The following is a 17,347-nucleotide window of genomic DNA, read 5'->3' on the forward strand; positions in this document are numbered from 1 at the left end:
AGACAGCAGCACAGCCGGCAGCATTAATTCATTCTTTGGACTCAGTTGTGTTCAGAGAGCTATCATTCTTGTGCTTTTGCTACCAAGTAGTCCGTTTGCTGTTTATTCGACGACTCGCCGGCCCATTTCGCTTCGTGACACTATGTTAGAGGGTGGTGGGTACTATGTGAAAGGAGTCATCTTCACCCAGATGACTTCATTTGCATGATTAAATGTAGAAAAGTTGTCTTTTTTCACTTTTCTAGCGATGCAGTGCGTTCCAAAGTCCAGTACAATCCAGTACAAACCACTACAGTTCAGTACAACACAGTACAAACAAACAATAGTTATTAATGGTTCCGTGTATACGGTGGAAGGCAAACGTTACGGAACACGTCCGGGCACGTGCTTTCCTGAGAGTGACGTGCTGGCAGCGAATTATATTCTACAGGCTCGCAAACACGTGACTGGGTGACATAGGCACACGTCTGCAAGTCTGTTCAGTCCCATTCGCTGCTAGCTTGTCATTCGGGGGAAGGAATGCCCAGAAGTGTCTTCAGTAAACTTCTATTCAGCACATTATTTGTCCCAAATGTATTAGAAACGTACGAATCATTGTCGTTGTACGACAACTTATGGTATTTTTGCTCATTTGGTGTGGGGCTCCCACGAGTTGTATAAGATCGCTTACGTTTCATACAATATACAGGGACATACATATTAGAACAAGAGTTTACGGAACACAGGGGTGCTGCATTTGGACATAGAGACTGCGAGTGTCGGGTGCGCAACCTCTTCTTGGCGTGTCGGCGACTTTTGTTCCGATGTGCGCCCTATTCGCCATCGTGGGAACACTTCATCTAGAGACATTATGGGATTAAGGCACCCTTTTGGTCGCCGTCACCGATACATAACGTAGGTGCCTCCAAGGACACTGGGAGGGTTATAATAGTACAGGACTGACGGCGGACCAGGATGGACAACAGGTAATCCGAGGTTAACCCTGCGGGGCCCGGCGCTCTGAAACGCTGCGATGAAAGTCACCGCTTGTCTGGCGGCACAAATGTAATTGAAGTGACGCAGTGCTTATGTGGAGGGGTTTCGTTTTCACCACGCATTGTTGTATGTTAATACTGACGTCAGATTCAAGTCCGCTGATTGGTTAGGAAAAAGGTAGCGTTCCCTTTAAGAAGGCACTCGCGCATGTTAGCGGAGTTGATTGCTGATGGTCTCGCTGCCACTTAGGCTAGCAGTTGTAACTAGAAGTCACTGTAATAAATGTATATCGTTCGTGCTCTACGTCAGGTCCCCGTGGACTCCGCCATTCGTAACGTGTCACGTAGCGTTGGACCCGCGAACCGTTCCTGCGGCTCTGCGGACCCACTTCAGGAACTCTACGAACTTACATGAGAGACAGATAAAATAGACTATCATCCGTTCCTGATTGAAACTCCAATGAAGGCATATAGGCAAGAGCCGTGCTCTGAAAACTTTTGTGCTAAGCTGTACACGTTTTGTCGGTCGATGTCAAGCGATCAAAATTCCTGAATACATTTTACCCGCTGATATACAGCAGAATATCAGCATTCTGTATGTCCTGATCACTCTCTTTCTTCAGATACAAATGCAGCGATTCCGGCACGCCAGATATGTAGCCGAATGCGTTAGGGTCTCGAACGATGGCGTTATCCTGCAATTGAAGAAGCAGAAGAATGAGTAATGCATTTTTTTTATATGAGCAGTCTAGAGGCACACAACTTTATTTCCGTTTTTGGTTGGTATGGAATGTTAAGCGAAAAAAAAAAAAGAAACGCTTTCGTACAACTAGCACAACCGTAGCGTACTTGCGACGCCTACCAGAGAATCTCTGGCGCACAAAGCACTGACTTTCACCCTCACTCAATACACGGGAGAAGAGCAGAGACGCGCATCACCATGTGACGCGTGTGATGGAGACGCTCCTGTTTGGATTTAGGATCGCACGATTGAAGTGGCGTCGACCATCATCGGTAAGCAACACCGCTAAGGTCGGAGTATCTCCTCCTGTCTGCTAACGCTCCCGAGACGTTAGACGCTCTGGTTGACCGAAATGAAGATTTCGAAGCTCGTCGACTACCGCGACATTTTCGGATGCTGACAGTATGGGAGGAATGGGTGGGGCAATGCTAATCGCACTATGCACAATGAAGTAAACACCACGCAAAGACAAATGGACGGAGGAACAGACAGTAGGAGCGTCTTTACGGCAGTACAACCGGTCTCCCCGGGTGTCTACCTTCGTTTTTTTCTTGCAATTCGAAGGGTATATGGCAAGAGCCCCTCTACATTTCTCACAATAAGGTGGTCAGGGTACCCAGTACCATCTAACCGTTTGTGCTGCTGGAATAATGAGGGCCTAATCGAATGCTTACATGACATATCAATGGCAGACCTAAAAGCAGCCGTCGCAATAGCCCTCTTGACTAGCTTAGAATAGGAGGAGTCATGTGGTAACAACAGCTTGACAGATCTGTGGGCATAAGTCCATGTCTTACCATAAGTCTTGTGATGATGTTGAGTGTTCCAGGATCTCAGCTATTATTATTTTAAAGAACAGTGGTAGTTTACTGGTGTTGTGATTCTAATGATTGAAAGTACCATGATAAACCTTTGGGGTGAAAACCGCTAAGATCAAGAATCATGTACGGTGCATTTGTAAGAGTGAACATCATTTAGAGTCGGACAAAGGAAATAACCGTGTGATTCAATAAATAATAGGAGTGTTTACCTTTGCTCCTGCCTTTTTCAGACAGGATGCAATGACATCATGCAGTGTTTCTGGTGTCTGTAGCAATGCATTGCCCGTTGCTGTAGAAATGTTCAGTGGCAGAAAATGGGAGGTTGGTCGATGGTGGGCATTTTCCTGGACGGATTCATGATGAGCAGTGTTTTTGAACAAGAGGAGTGAGTGTGTGTTTTCTTAGAATAGTTTGATGTTGGTTTCCTGCTTTGTTCATGTGTTTCTCTGCGCTTTTCCCCCCTTGTTGTCTGAGAAACATGTGATTTTTCCTGACGTCACAGTGCTTGTTAAGCAAGCCCCGACATGCCCAGACCTGCTCTGTCATGTTTTCCTGTTACATGTAGTTCTGTATATTTTTTTTCTGTTTGACTAGGAACAGTCTTGACTTTGTGCTGCCCTGATTGGGAGTAGAGCTGGAATTATTCTTAATAGTTCCGCGATTCATTTAGTTCAGAGAGTAACCGCAACGGGGTCAGGTACGTGGCGTTATTCGGGAAGAACAGAGCGTCATTATTGAGTTATCTGCCAGGCTCTCGGATGAGACGGAGGTGTCTTGTTGAGCTCGTCATTTTTAGACGTTGATGCTGTTGGTATACTTTGTTCTTTCCTGATTTTTGTAAGTTTCATTTAGTAAGTCTTTGGGATGAAAATGCCTAATTGCTACGATCATCTTTCATGCATGCTGCTTTTCTGGTATAGTTTTTCTGTTTCCTATGCAATCATTGTAGTATAATAAAGGAAATAATCTTGGGACAGTCATTCATGAAATAAAAGGTCCCCTGTCTAGAGGGTACACGTCCTTGAACCATGCAGCTGCATGCATGCATGATGACGTCATGCCGCGGCTCTATTGTTTCAGGTGGACCTTGTCCAGGGCAGTCGGGTTGGGCGTCAGCGAAAAAAAAAAAAGACAATTGGATCACGTCACAACCGATGAGCAAAGCACGCAGAGGGCGCTAGGATTCACTTCTCTACGGTGCCGTGTATACCAAAGGGAGTCTGGTCATTAATGGGACCTGCTTATACCTGGAGCTCCACCCACTTTTTGAGCTTTCTGGCCAATCACGATTCAAAATACAGTTCGGTATCAATCCCAAGCTATCCAAGCTATATATTACCTGTATTTACTGGGTGCCGACATTTTCGGGAAACTGGATTGGATTAGATTGAATAGGATATTCCCTGACGACCTAGCAACATAATGGATTTTGCGTCCGCCTTGAACAGTGCCATCTGAATGGAGAGGGGCATGTCGGGAAGACGCAGAAGGGCAGAAGTAGCAGAAGACAGAAGTGCTTGCTTGCAGAACTGATTGGCCAGCAGAACCGCTACTTGGAACAGACTGCCGGTATTATACGTATTTTAACTATGAAACATAACAAGATTGAATCAAGAACGGGCAAAGGTGTGTATATGAATAAAAGTATATCACAAAATGCAAATTTTTCGCCATCCGTAGCGTTTTTCTTGCTATTTGTCTGTGTCCGCTGTCGTTACTAGGCCTAACAGGGACGACGAAACATAGTATTTTCAGATAAGCATCGACACTGGAGCGTAATTTAAAGGTGATTTGCAAGATAACTGCAACAGAATGTACACTTACGGAAAAAAATTGACTTAATTTGTGAAAAAAAAATTGTTATGAAATTCTCGCTTTGCCGTTCCAAGCTACACCGCCATTTTCGAGAAAATTTTGGTGTCATGGCGGCCCGCATAGAAAACAGGATCCAATGAAAAACGCTGAATTTGATTGACAGCTCGAGCCTCTTTTCTAGGCTCCTCCTAATGGCCAGACTCCCTTTGGCATACACGGCACTGCTTCTCTCTAGGACACTGGCGGGTGTGGACGTGTGAATTCTGTTTCTAGCAATTGTGTTGGCCGTAGAGGAGAAGCGTAGCTTCAGTGGGATTCAGTTTAACTCTGACAGAGTACGGATGTGTGACTCGTCACTGGTGAATGGTGTTCGACGATTCAGGTGGATTGTGTGAGAGCGGATTTACAGTGAGGGAATGCAGTATACGTGTCCGATGACGGTGAGTGTCTTCTTCACTCTGTTCAAGTGTCTCTGTGTTTGCTTTCCTCTGTTGCCCAACTGTCGTGCGATTTGTCCTCGTGGAACTGCGCACGTTGACCAATGTCCTGACATGCCCCGACCTGCATGCTTTCCTCTGTTGACGCTTTGCATTTTTTTCTTTTTCGAAGAGGCAGATTTATGTTGATCATTCTTGTCTTGACGATGACGCTAGTGCCCTTGGTCTGAATGGGAATAGTGCTAGAACGATTCTTAATAATTTTGCGATTAATTTGGTTCAGTAAGTAACCACAAGAGGGACAGATGCGTTACTTTATAGAGGACAACAAAAGCATTACGATTCGGTTCTGCGCCTAGCTGTCGGATGGAATGGACGTATCGTTCTGCGCTCCTGTGACTGCCGTTGTGGTGGGCTGATTTGTTGTCTAACTAATTCTTTCGCACGTGACAACTTTGTGCCCGCTTTGTTTGCGGCGTTCATGCCCGTGCATGTCGGGCGCTGGTTGCTGTTGTCCAGGCGTCCCCGCCATTTTCTACCTTCCGCAAAAGCTGCCTTAGGAACGACAGTAGCGCTGGCGTATTCTTAATAATTTTGTGATAAAATTAGTTGAGAAAGTAACCGCTAGGGGGGTGCAGATGAGTGACTTTATAGACGAGAAGAAAAGCATTACGATTCAGTTCTGTGCCTGGCTGTCGGATGGAGCAGTCGCATCCTCCTGCGCTCCCCGTGACTGCTGTTGTGGAGGGCTCATTTCTTGTGTAACTAATTCTTGTTGTTGTTAGCTATTGATGGTTAGCATATTTACCCTTGCTTTCACAGCCTCTGTATTATGAGTGTTTTTCTCCTTGCATGTCCAGAGCTGTCCTAACCTGCCCAGACATGCCATGATGACGTCACAGCTGACGTCACAGGATGTCGGGAACTGGTGGTCACAGGTGTGATCATTGCAATCTGCCTCTGGGCTCCATCCCCCAGAAATGGTCAATGGTCGTTCCGGACCGCTTTCTTTAAGATGTCGTCGTTGATCTTCAACTAAACTCCTTCTCTCCACTCCACCTCTATCTATTTGTTTTTCTGTTTTATGATCACGATTATCCTGAAATGCACAACTGGTCTGGACACGAGTTAGATGCTTCCCAATTAGTGTGGTGACCGCCTGCTGGTGTGCTGATTACTGTGGGGGGTCCCAATTAGCTCTAATTCGTTAATTAATCGTATTTAGGCCAAGATGTGCGTTTCCGGATAAACGCGGTCAGTAATTGAGCCTCTGTATGCAATAAGGGGATAAGTCGAAAAAACCCAAACCGAGAAACCTGCAAGTGAATATTTGGTTGAGTAATCGCAGATAACTTTCCATGAATAACGCAAATAGAAACGGGTTACGGGGTGGCGAAACTACAACATTGCCACCAGGGCAGCGACACCGTCGTTCGCTTATTTTTCCCCGCGCGCGGCAGTCGGCGCTCGAGTTGAGGCTCTTACCGGTAGGCGAAGCGTGGCCGGAGGGCTGCGTGCGCGTTTACCCGCTCACATTTTCTAGCCTGGGCCGACTTCTTTCGTCATTTTTCAATCTGTGTCGATTTCAATCGTAATTTTCCCCCCGCTACAACGGGTGTGTAGTAGGCTGTTTACATGCAAAGGATAGCCATACACAAAAGTACAAGCGAAAATATATTTATTAAAGTCATTAGTGTCGAGAATTATATGTTATGACTCTGTGTGAAGCAGAAAAATTTAGCCAAAAAAATCTGATGCAATAGCATTCAAGGGGTATCACAATTTTTTTTATCGGTGATAATCACGCAAGTTTTCAATTAAGCAGAAGGGGTAGCACATTTTAATCAAAGAATATATTTTTAATCAATATGATTACAATCAAAATTAAATTTTATTATAAAAAGTCTAACATTATTATACGTGACCACAATAGTGGAGCTTTAATTACAAGTGCCAATAGATGTATTTAGTTAATTGTGGACAGCAGAGAACCAGGAAGACCATGGGACACGAATGACACGAACACAAGACGAAATAAAATTTATAACACTACATTTAACCAAAGAAGATATTCTTAATCAAAACAACAGAGGAGGAGAATAATCTATAATTTTAACTATAATAAAATCATCCTCGTGACTTAACCTAGTCGAACCCCATACAATTTTCATTCTAAGAGACACTACAAACCTTACTTTGTTTTATGAATCCAACACAGAAAATATATTTAAAAAAATGAACTTCACCGCATAGCCCGCTCCTAGCCAACAACCAGCTCTAATAATATATACCCTGATTTGTTAAAGACGGGAGGCGTACGCCTGTTTTGTGAGAGTTATGAGCATTTTAGAGCGCAATAGGGAAGATAAGTTGATTATTCCAACATTACACAACTTTTAGTTAATCAATTTCTTATTAAGTAAACAGCATAGACATACATAATAATGAGAAACGAAACGATCAACAGCTAATAGCTAACCAAAAACGCATCACGTAAACAAGAGGTACACAAAGGATTAATAATTGAAAAAGAATCCATCAAAACGAGAAACATGCACGGATGAATAGCCGGGAAACGCTTTGAACGATGCATCTGCCAACATGTAAACAACACACAGGAAAATAATAGCGAAACAAACTATCAAACATTAATAAATTGAAATGGAAATAATATATATTTTGAACTATCATAAAATCAACCTTGCGACCTAACAATATAGAATTTTCATCCTACTCGGGCACTATAAACATTACCTTGACAGAGGTATCCAAACACTCAGCAATCTGGGGGTGGGGAAACCCTTTCTCTTTTTCACATTCTTTCATCCAAAACGAAATATTCTTAGGACCGGTGTACAGAGGCGAAATTTTTTATTGATCGCAAATAGACATTGGAATTATTCGACTCTCAAGAACACAATAAAAATTCTATCAAAAAACAATAGCACGCAAAAAATCTAAGATTGTCAGTGCAAACTGGTTTTAGAGAAACATTATCTAAGCAAACGAGAAATATTATTGGCACAAACAATACTCAACCAAACGAGAAACGCTGCATTTTAATGTATTTCAGATCAGACACAACTATCATGCATACATTATTCTAAACTCACAAAATATCAATCGAGTGAATATCTGAAGCAAAAAGAGAAAGTCAAATTTATTCAATGATAGAAACAATACTCATTCGAAAACGAGAATCAAATTTAATTACATCGTTTTATGACAACTTTACAATAGTAATTTCTACACGCAGAAGCCACAAACAACTCATCTGAAATGCAAATTAATGGAAAAGTTTGCTACAATGAAAATCAACACACACACACAACTTACATATTTTTATTAATATCAATCGAGTGATCATTGCAACAAAGTTGAAAGCAGTAATTGATTTAAGCAAACATTCTTCGTAACCACGCAGCGCAAATTTACATCACAGAAACATGTCTTTTTCATTCAGGGCCCACTAGTGGAAACGAAGTGAGAGAGAGAAGCTGAGTTCTGGTACACTTTCGTTAAGGTTACGCCCGCAGGGAGTAGGGTTACCCAACAATGGTCTTGGTATACAAAGCCATAAACTCACTCCCGCAAGTCAGGTTAGGGAAGGAGGGTCTCTAGCGCTGTCTTGTACGTAGAATCATTGAAAGCACACGTTTTTTCCTTACACATCACATCTTTTTGTAAATTGAATTTCATAATTCTCACGACAGGTGGACCATTCCAGAAGCGATAACAACATTTTAATAAATAAAATTAGCACCGATATGATTTAATTAAGTGTCGAGGCACACTACAAAACAGAACAGACAATTGCTATACATTGAAGAGATGGACGGATTTTGTACTCGTTACCATAGGTCATGGGAGGACCTGATAAAAAGCTGTTTCGAAAAGGAGGAGCCTCGAAACGGTTCAATTATCGCTGCATTTCAAAACGTCTTAGACATGGTCGTATTCGGAGATATGGTGCAAATTATGGAATTCAAGATGCGAGAACTTGTATGCCGAATCTACAATAATTATAAAAATATCTGTACGTCAACATCGGAAGAACCACTGGGATTGATGGTGGAGTTTTTGAGGTTTGCTAACGAAGAATTGAAATACACTAGACCAAACGTAATTGTAATCATTGCAAGGGGCATTGCATTAATCAAGAAAGCAATCAGATCAAATTATCATATACAAGCAGTCTATATCGCACGATTCATTACGGATTTGTTGAAATTACACCTAACGGTTGAAATGGAAAGTACATAAAAGTCGTATCACGTGATATATTCCACCCTAGAACTTCTACACATTTATTTTATTCTGCCAGTCAAGGATGTCGAATGAACAGAAGTTCAATATTGTCGTGCAAGGTCTGATGTATCATCACTTCTTGAAACTCAACAAACATATCAATTGCTGTGGACCACTGGACGATTTTCATCTAATACTCTCTTGTACGCCATTCAAGAATCTTCATACAAAGAAAGGAAACGTCAATAAGAGACTGTGCAAGTTCATCGCAACAAAGTGCAAGTTGTTGAAGCAAAACAAACACGGCTACAACATATCACCTGCGTTAATGAACGCTGGATTCAAGCCCCCAATAATCAGAATGAACTACCTGATGTCTTCGGAATTCATCAATCAAGACAACAAACGCAAACTTCAGAGTTTGGAATAGAATTGTAATTTAGCGAAATAAACAAGTGTGTAACTGAAGTAATAAATGTATTCTCTGTCATCTTTGTAATGTATTCTACACGTCGCAACGAAAACAGCTTATGATTAGATCGAAGATTGCTAAGGACACACTATGTACAAGGATCTTCGCATGGAATCAGCGCTGGCAATCAAAGAGATTTTACACGATCAAACTCTATACAACACCGACACCCGAAGGAAAGAATTGTAGAAGAATCGCTAGTTCAAATTTAGAGGCATGTTACATCAATCTTTGTTTACAAAGATGATCACTAATATTTTGCGAAAGCTTATTTTATGAATTAAATTGCACAGTGTATATATTTTCTCAGACGATTGGACAGTTGACAATACTATATTGAAATGAATCTATTATCAAATGACGCGCAGTCTACAATTTTAATCATCATAACATGCGGCACACCGTTCCAATAAGATTTTGGGAGAACCGAATCACACAACAGTCATCAGAAATGTTTAACCAATGAAGATGAGCACTATGCATAAGATATGTATTTATAATAAGTAAATATTCCTTTTGCAAACTTAAACCAAGCAGCACACATAAACGTAGCTCCAATTCACAGAATGTACCCGAGGTTCTTCATTAGCCATACTGAAAAAACTATGAGTCTATTCATTATGTCACGGCATATGAGGCACTACAAATGGGAAGGGCGTACTTTAGTTTTAGAAGATTTTAGCTCATAATGAAACAAAATGCAAACTCCAACACCAAAGGTTCTTGTTTAAATTTTCGTAGTCAAAACTGTACACTCTTTCTTGCAATTTTAAATATGTAGATTAAAAAGCTGTCTATATAGTCACACATTGTATACAAGATATTTGTTTGTTCATTAATTGCTAAAATTTATCAGACCACATTCCAGAGCAGTGGTGACTATCAGTAAGTGTTAAATTAAAATTTGAACTGCTACCGCAATTTACGAACTGAGTTGTAGAAAGTGTAATTTCACAGCTTTAGCTGGCTCACTTTGATACGCGAAGGTTTCAAGATATCTTTCACGATGACAAAGAATTTAATCGAGTGTATTGATATTTTCTATATACTCTATAACGTAATGTGAATTCTCCATGACGTGGATAGTAAAAGTTACGAATATTTTTCGAACTAAATTTACTTAAAACTCGAAGAAATGTTTATCCACGTTATCGAATTGCTTTTCGGCAACACGCCGGGCAGCGTTTCCCGAACACCGTTTCCGAAACCGAACGCGATTCGGCGCCCCGACGCGTTAACGCGGCACCGCATGCGAGCGTGTTGCTGTCTTCCGGAAACGGGTTCGACGACGTGGATGACCATTTCTTCGAGTTTTAAGTAAATTTAGTTCGAAAAATATTCGTAACTTTCACTATCCACGTCATGGAGAATTCACATTACGCTATAGAGTATATAGAAAATAACAATACATTCGATTAAATTCTTTGTCATCGTGAAAGAGATCTTAAAACCTTCGCGTATCAAAGTGAGCCAGCTAAAGCTGTGAAATTACACTTGCTACAACTCAGTTCGTGGCTCCTCCTTTTCGAAGCAGCTTTTTATCAGGTCCTCCCATGACCTATGTTAACGAGTACAAAATCCGTCCATCTCTTCAACCTATAGCAATTGTCTGTTCTGTTTTGTAGTGTGCCTCGACACTTCATTAAATCATATCGGTGCTACTGTTATTTACTAAAATTTTATTATCGCTTTTAGAATGTTCCACCTGTCGTGAGAATTATGAAATTCAATTTACAAAAAGATGTGATGTGTAAGGAAAAAACGTGTGCTTTCAATGATTCTACGTACAAGACAGCGCTAGAGACCCTCCTTCCCTAACTTGACTTGCGGGAGTCAGTTTATGGCTTTGTATACCAAGACCATTGTTGGGTAACCCTACTCCCTTCGGGCGTAACCTTAACGAAAGTGTACTGGAACTCAGCTTCCCTCTCTCACTCCGTTTCCACTAGTGGGCCCTGAATGAAAAAGACATGTTTCTGTGATGTGTATTTATGTGTATAATTACTATTGTAAAGTTGTCACAAAACGATGTAATTAAATTTGATTCTCGTTTTCGAATGAGTATTGTTTCTATCATTGAATAAATTTGACTTTCTCTTTTTGCTTCAGATATTCACTCGATTGATATTTTGTGAGTTTAGAATAATGTATGCATGATAGTTGTGTCTGATCTGAAATACATTAAAATGCAGCGTTTCTCGTTTGGTTGAGTATTGTTTGTGCCAATAATATTTCTCGTTTGCTTAGATAATGTTTCTCTAAAACCAGTTTGCACTGACATTCTTAGATTTTTTGCGTGCTATTGTTTTTTGATAGAATTCTTATTGTGTTCTTGAGAATCGAATAATTCCAATGTCTATTTGCGATCAATAAAAAATTTCGCCTCTGTACACCGGTCCTAAGAATATTTCCTTTTGGATGAAAGAATGTGAAAAAGAGAGAGGGTTTCTCCACCCCAGATTGCCAACAGATTCTTCGCTTTGGGTTGTATAGAGGGAGAGAGTGACCCCGCCAGGCTCCAGTCTGGTTGTACTGTGGAAAGCTTAGCTGTGGTGCGTGTTTGGATACCTCTGTCAAGGTAATGTTTATAGTGCCGAGTAGGATGAAAATTCTATATTGTTAGGTCGCAAGGTTGATTTTATGATAGTTCAAAAGATATATTATTTCCATTTCAATTTATTAATGTTTGATAGTTTGATTCGCTATTATTTCCCTGTGTGTTGTTTACATGTTGGCAGATGCATCGTTCAAAGCGTTTCTCTGCTATTCATCCGTGCATGTTTATCGTTTTGATAGATTGTTTATCATTTATTTATCCTTTGTGTACCTCTTGTTTACGTGTTGGATTTTGGCTCTCTATTAGCTGTTGATCATGTTTCAATAATATTTTCCTGTCTGTTATTTACACATTGACAGATGCGCCGTTTAGAGTGTTTCTCTGCTATTCATCCGTGCATGCTTCTCGTTTTGATGGATTATTTTTCAATTATTAATCCTTTGTGTACCTCTTGTTTACATGATGCGTTTTTTGGTTCTCTGTTAGCTGTTGATTGTTTTGTTCCTCATTATTTCCGTATGTCTATGCTGTTTACTTAATAAGAAATTGATTAATTGTGTGATGTTGGAACTTATCTTCCCTATTGCGCTCGAAAATGTTCATAACTGTCAGGTGTACGCCTCCCGTCTTCTATTAGCTGTTGATCATGTTTCAATAATATTTTCCTGTCTGTTGTTTACACATTGACAGATGCGCCGTTTGGAGTGTTTCTTTGCTATTCATCCGTGCATGTTTCTCGTTTTGATGGATTCTTTTTCAATTATTAATCCTTTGTGTACCTCTTGTTTACATGATGCGTTGTTGGTTCTCTATTAGCTGTTGATCGTTTTGTTTCTCATTATTTCCGTATGTCTATGCTGTTTACTTAATAAGAAATTGATTAACTAAAAGTTGTGTAATGTTGGAATAATCAACTCATCTTCCCTATTGCGCTCTAAAATGTTCATAACTGTCACAAAAAAAGCCGTACGCCTCCCGTCTTCAACAAATCAGGGCATATATTATTATAGCTGGTTGTTGGCTAGGAGCGTGCTATGCGGTGAAGTTCATTTTTAAAAAAATATATTTTCTGTGTTGGATTCATAAAACAAAGTAAGGTTTGTAGTGTCTCTTAGAATGAAAATTGTATGGGGTTCGACTAGGTTAAGTCACGATGATGATTTTATTATAGTTAAAATTATAGATTATTCTCCTCCTCTGTTGTTTTGATTAAGAATATCTTCTTTGATTAAATGTAGTGTTATAGATTTTATTTCGTCTTGTGTTCGTGTCATTCGTGTCCCATGGTCTTCCAGGTTCTCTGCTGTACACAATTAACTAAATACATCTATTGGCACTGGAATTAAAGCTCCTCTATGGTGGTCACGTATAGTAATGTTAGACCTTTTATAATAAAATTTAATTTTGATTGTAATCATATTGATTAAAAATATATTTTTTGATTAAAATGTGCTACCCCTTCTGCTTAATTGAAAACTTGCGTGATTATCACTAATAAAAAAAAATTGTGATACCCCTTCAATGCTATTGCATCAGATTTTTTTGGCTAAATTTTTCTGCTTCACACAGAGTCATAATATAATTCTCGACACTAATGACTTTAATAAATATATTTTCGCTTGTACTTTTGTGTATGGCTATCCTTTGCATGTAAGCAGCCTACTGCACACCCGTTGTAGCGGGGAAAAAATTACGATTGAAATTGACACAGATTGAAAAATGACGAAAGAAGTCGGCCCATGCTAAAAAATGTGAGCGGGTAAACGCACACGCAGCCCTCCGGCCACGGTCCGCCTACCGGTAAGAGCCTCCACTCGAGCGCCGCATGCCGCGCGCGGGGTAAAATACGCGAACGACGGTGTCGCTGCCCTGGTGGCAATGTTGTAGTTTCGCCACCCCGTAGTCTCGGCATGACTAAATACTACTTTCGTAAATTTTATTTAGCAGATACATACTGGTATGTACATGTCATTGCAACAAAAACATTAATAAGGGGATAATTCGACTTATCCCCTTATTGCATACAGAGGTTCAATTAGTATCATAATCATCCCAGTAAGAAAGAAAACATGAACATCACATTCCCTAAATGTAGGGCGATCAGATTTCTGAGTGTTCAGAACAGGACGTAAGCACAGTCGAGAGAACATTCTTGTGGCGTAGGAGAAGCCGATAATATTGAGTAATCGAGCGGTCTGCTTTGATCTAGAAGCGTTATAAATACAGTAATGCGAGCGGTATTAGTACATCGATATCCACGCAGAAGCACGAATGAATCGAAAGATAGGAGGAACGGACGCAGTAATAGATTCCTTTTCGATGAAGGAATCGTCTTCGTGATATCATGCGTGTGAGAGGTAACCGTTGTTTCGCTTCCTACCGACTCCGAAACTATTCCCCATGCGCGGGATATTCTATCTCCACTGTGGCAGAAATGACTAGGGGGCTGGACCGTCCATCTAAAACAGGATATCGGTCACCCTACTTATATGGGGACTAGGGGGCAAGCAGAAGATGTGGATACGAACCGCAACTTCTTTCATCCCGACCAACACCAGTTCAATCTGCGTTTCGGTGACGTTGAATGGTAATCTCGCATTTATCTGAAGGAGGAAACAAACAAAAACTTTATTTTCGACCTTGGAGAGTGGGGAGTTTCATCGCCACAGGCGATACTCTACCCCAATAAAAAAATTCGCCTCTGTACACCGGTCCTAAGAATATTTCCTTTTGGATGAAAGAATGTGAAAAAGAGAAAGGAGAAGAAGGAGAAAGGAAAGGAAAAGAGAAGGAGGAAAACACCTATGTTACTATGGGATAACAATATGGGAAAGTTTATTTCGAAGATGATAACAGAGATTACAATACTAATAAAATTAAGGCACACTTGGAAATTAATCGAGGCACAGGATGTAGAGATCCACAATATGTTCTATCCACGACTTACTAGATTATAGCGACCATGTCGTAGGCACCCCTTCCCAGCGCCGCATTTTTGGAAGCTAGCGGTGGCGCTTCTCATCGTCCCAGTTATTGCTTCGTCAACTTTGTACTTCAGCTTGCCTTAGTATTTCTGTACGAGCGGTGGACGTTCCACAGATGTTTCATTCTGAGGTTAACTATCATCATCATTCTACGCGTTTTCATGGGAACTATCGCTGTCGTCTGCTACGGTTGTCGTACATACGCGTCTGCGCGTTCAGAATTCAAATTTCCATCGTCCAATCGTGGCGTGCCGAGAGTAGCGCCCCTGGTGGACCGTGCGGACGGGCTCCTCATAGGGGTTGCTGATTATGACATGGTCGTTATAATCTAGTCGGTCGTGGTTCTATCACACAATGTGAATGAAGGTTATGGGGTGGCGCCACCAGACCTGTCAAACAGGACACTGTTATCGCGACGGAGCACTGTCGCAGGAAGCAAATCATTAAAGGGCGCGCCGACGGCGTTTTGGGGCTGTGCTTACGGAACTGGAGCGGAGGAGGCTTGTCTGTTGCTGTACTGCGTGGTGCGTCTGGTTGCGGTGTAAAAAGGTAAAATAAACTTCGGTTCTTTGTTCCATAGGCTGAGTGTCTCTGTGGCTTCGCGGGCTGGGCAGACGGGCGGGTACGACCCTGAGAGTGGGGAAGTTTCCCCATAAGACGCAGTATTGACATTTATTGCAATGATTAGGATTGGATTGGATTGGAAAAGAAAGAAAAATATGGAGAGCTTAGTCCTGACCCAGTCAGAGCTGGCTACCCTAAAGATTAGGTTAATAGGACGGCTCATTGATTCATTGGCGAATTAAAATTGAATAATTGCAAAGTACATCATGTAAAAAAATCCAATTCTGGACAACGTCTAAAGATATACGGTTGGTACTTTTCTACTGTTGAGGCATGGCGCCACCGCGGCATATTTTTCTACATGAACCGATTTCGGAACTATGCAGCTGTACACGTGTATCCTTACCGCATTGAAGAGACGCTTCGTGTACACTCCTATGCCAGTTGTGCTCCTCTTCATGAGGCTGGTGTCATACAACACGTATGTCCCAAACTGTATCTTCTTCGGCAACTTCGTGGATCCACTCCCTGTGGGTGACATAGGTCGGAACTTCACGAAAAATTCATTCAACATCACATCATGTCCGGCCTCTCCCACAGCCCAGAACGTCACATCCCTACCACAGCCCGTTACATCATAATGCATCTTTCGACGTCGATATCACAGCTCATCACGTCATAAACCATCATGCAACATCAACATCACAGCCCATCCCCATCATTAGCCATCATTCCACATTTCAGCGCATCATATCATACCCATTATTGGACGTCACAGCCCATAACATAATTGCTGCTCATTTGACATCACAGCCCATCGTATCATACGTCAGCCCAGAGAGAACGCCATCTCCCACGGACGTCCGAATTAGATCCCAAGGCTCATATCTGGAAAGGAACTTCCCTGGGGCTTCCCTGTGATATTTATCGAGAAAAAGCCGTAGCCGTATATGCGCAGTCGTTCCTGCCGCGGTTGTTTCATGGATGGATCAGCTCCGTGATGTGATGCTATATGGATCTCGTATTGCAAGAGAGAGAAACGCGGGATGATGTAGCACAGCACAAATTCGACTTTCCTTGGGCCAACTCACTGCTTCAGACCAAATGAGTAAGAACCACAGACGTTAACTCCATGGCGACTTAATGCGTCAAGCAATTATTCATTTCAATGTATTTTGTGTACGTCATCGAATTAACCCCAGACAGCTCACCCTTCATTTCGACCCACAAGCGAAGAGCTATGCATTTGCATATAAATCATGTGCATGTTGCTATAAATCATAAAGGTTTTGCGTGACCTGTAGATATTGTTGACACAGTCTCGTATATCCTTGAAGGTTATGGCTGTAGACAAGCAAAAGTGTTCTCCTTCGCCTGGGTATTGTGTGACGTGTTTAGAGTAGCTATAATCCTTCATCCACGCCCATTCCCGCTGTAGCACTTCCACGACTTTGCATAATCGTAGTGTGCCGAGTATTCGTGCATCTGCGTTCTTTCATTCCAAGTGACGCACTTTAAGTACGCTCATATTCTGTTCGCATTTGCATGGTATTTGGTTTTGCCCAATACAGCGTTCCCTACAGAGCCAATGCACAGCCCTGGCAACACAGAGGCCGCTGCAAGTCTTGACCCCGTTAGCCTAATGACCCAGTTAGTGTACAAGCCGCAAACATTTTTATGGTTTCGGTTCTGTCCGTTGGCCTGCTGCATGTGTCATTGCCTGCATCAGTCTA

At 41.6% G+C, this 17,347-nt stretch overlaps 1 protein-coding gene across 2 annotated transcripts in view; it reads right to left on the bottom strand.

The window, feature by feature from the left end:
• LOC135370679 (uncharacterized) overlaps positions 1-17,347 on the bottom strand; it is a 46,071-nt gene that overhangs the window by 23,351 nt on the left and 5,373 nt on the right. The window contains exons 2-4 of one of the 2 annotated variants that reach the window (XM_064604469.1): positions 16,021-16,142; positions 14,595-14,669; positions 1,539-1,669 (exon numbers count right to left, since the gene is read on the bottom strand). In XM_064604469.1, the coding sequence (XP_064460539.1) occupies positions 1,539-1,669; positions 14,595-14,669; positions 16,021-16,142 (328 nt within the window). The remainder of the gene's footprint in view (positions 1-1,538; positions 1,670-14,594; positions 14,670-16,020; positions 16,143-17,347) is intronic. The other variant, XM_064604470.1, reaches the window with a different exon arrangement.

The sequence above is a fragment of the Ornithodoros turicata genome, chromosome 10 (genome assembly GCF_037126465.1).
Source record: "Ornithodoros turicata isolate Travis chromosome 10, ASM3712646v1, whole genome shotgun sequence".
NCBI lineage: Eukaryota > Metazoa > Arthropoda > Arachnida > Ixodida > Argasidae > Ornithodoros > Ornithodoros turicata.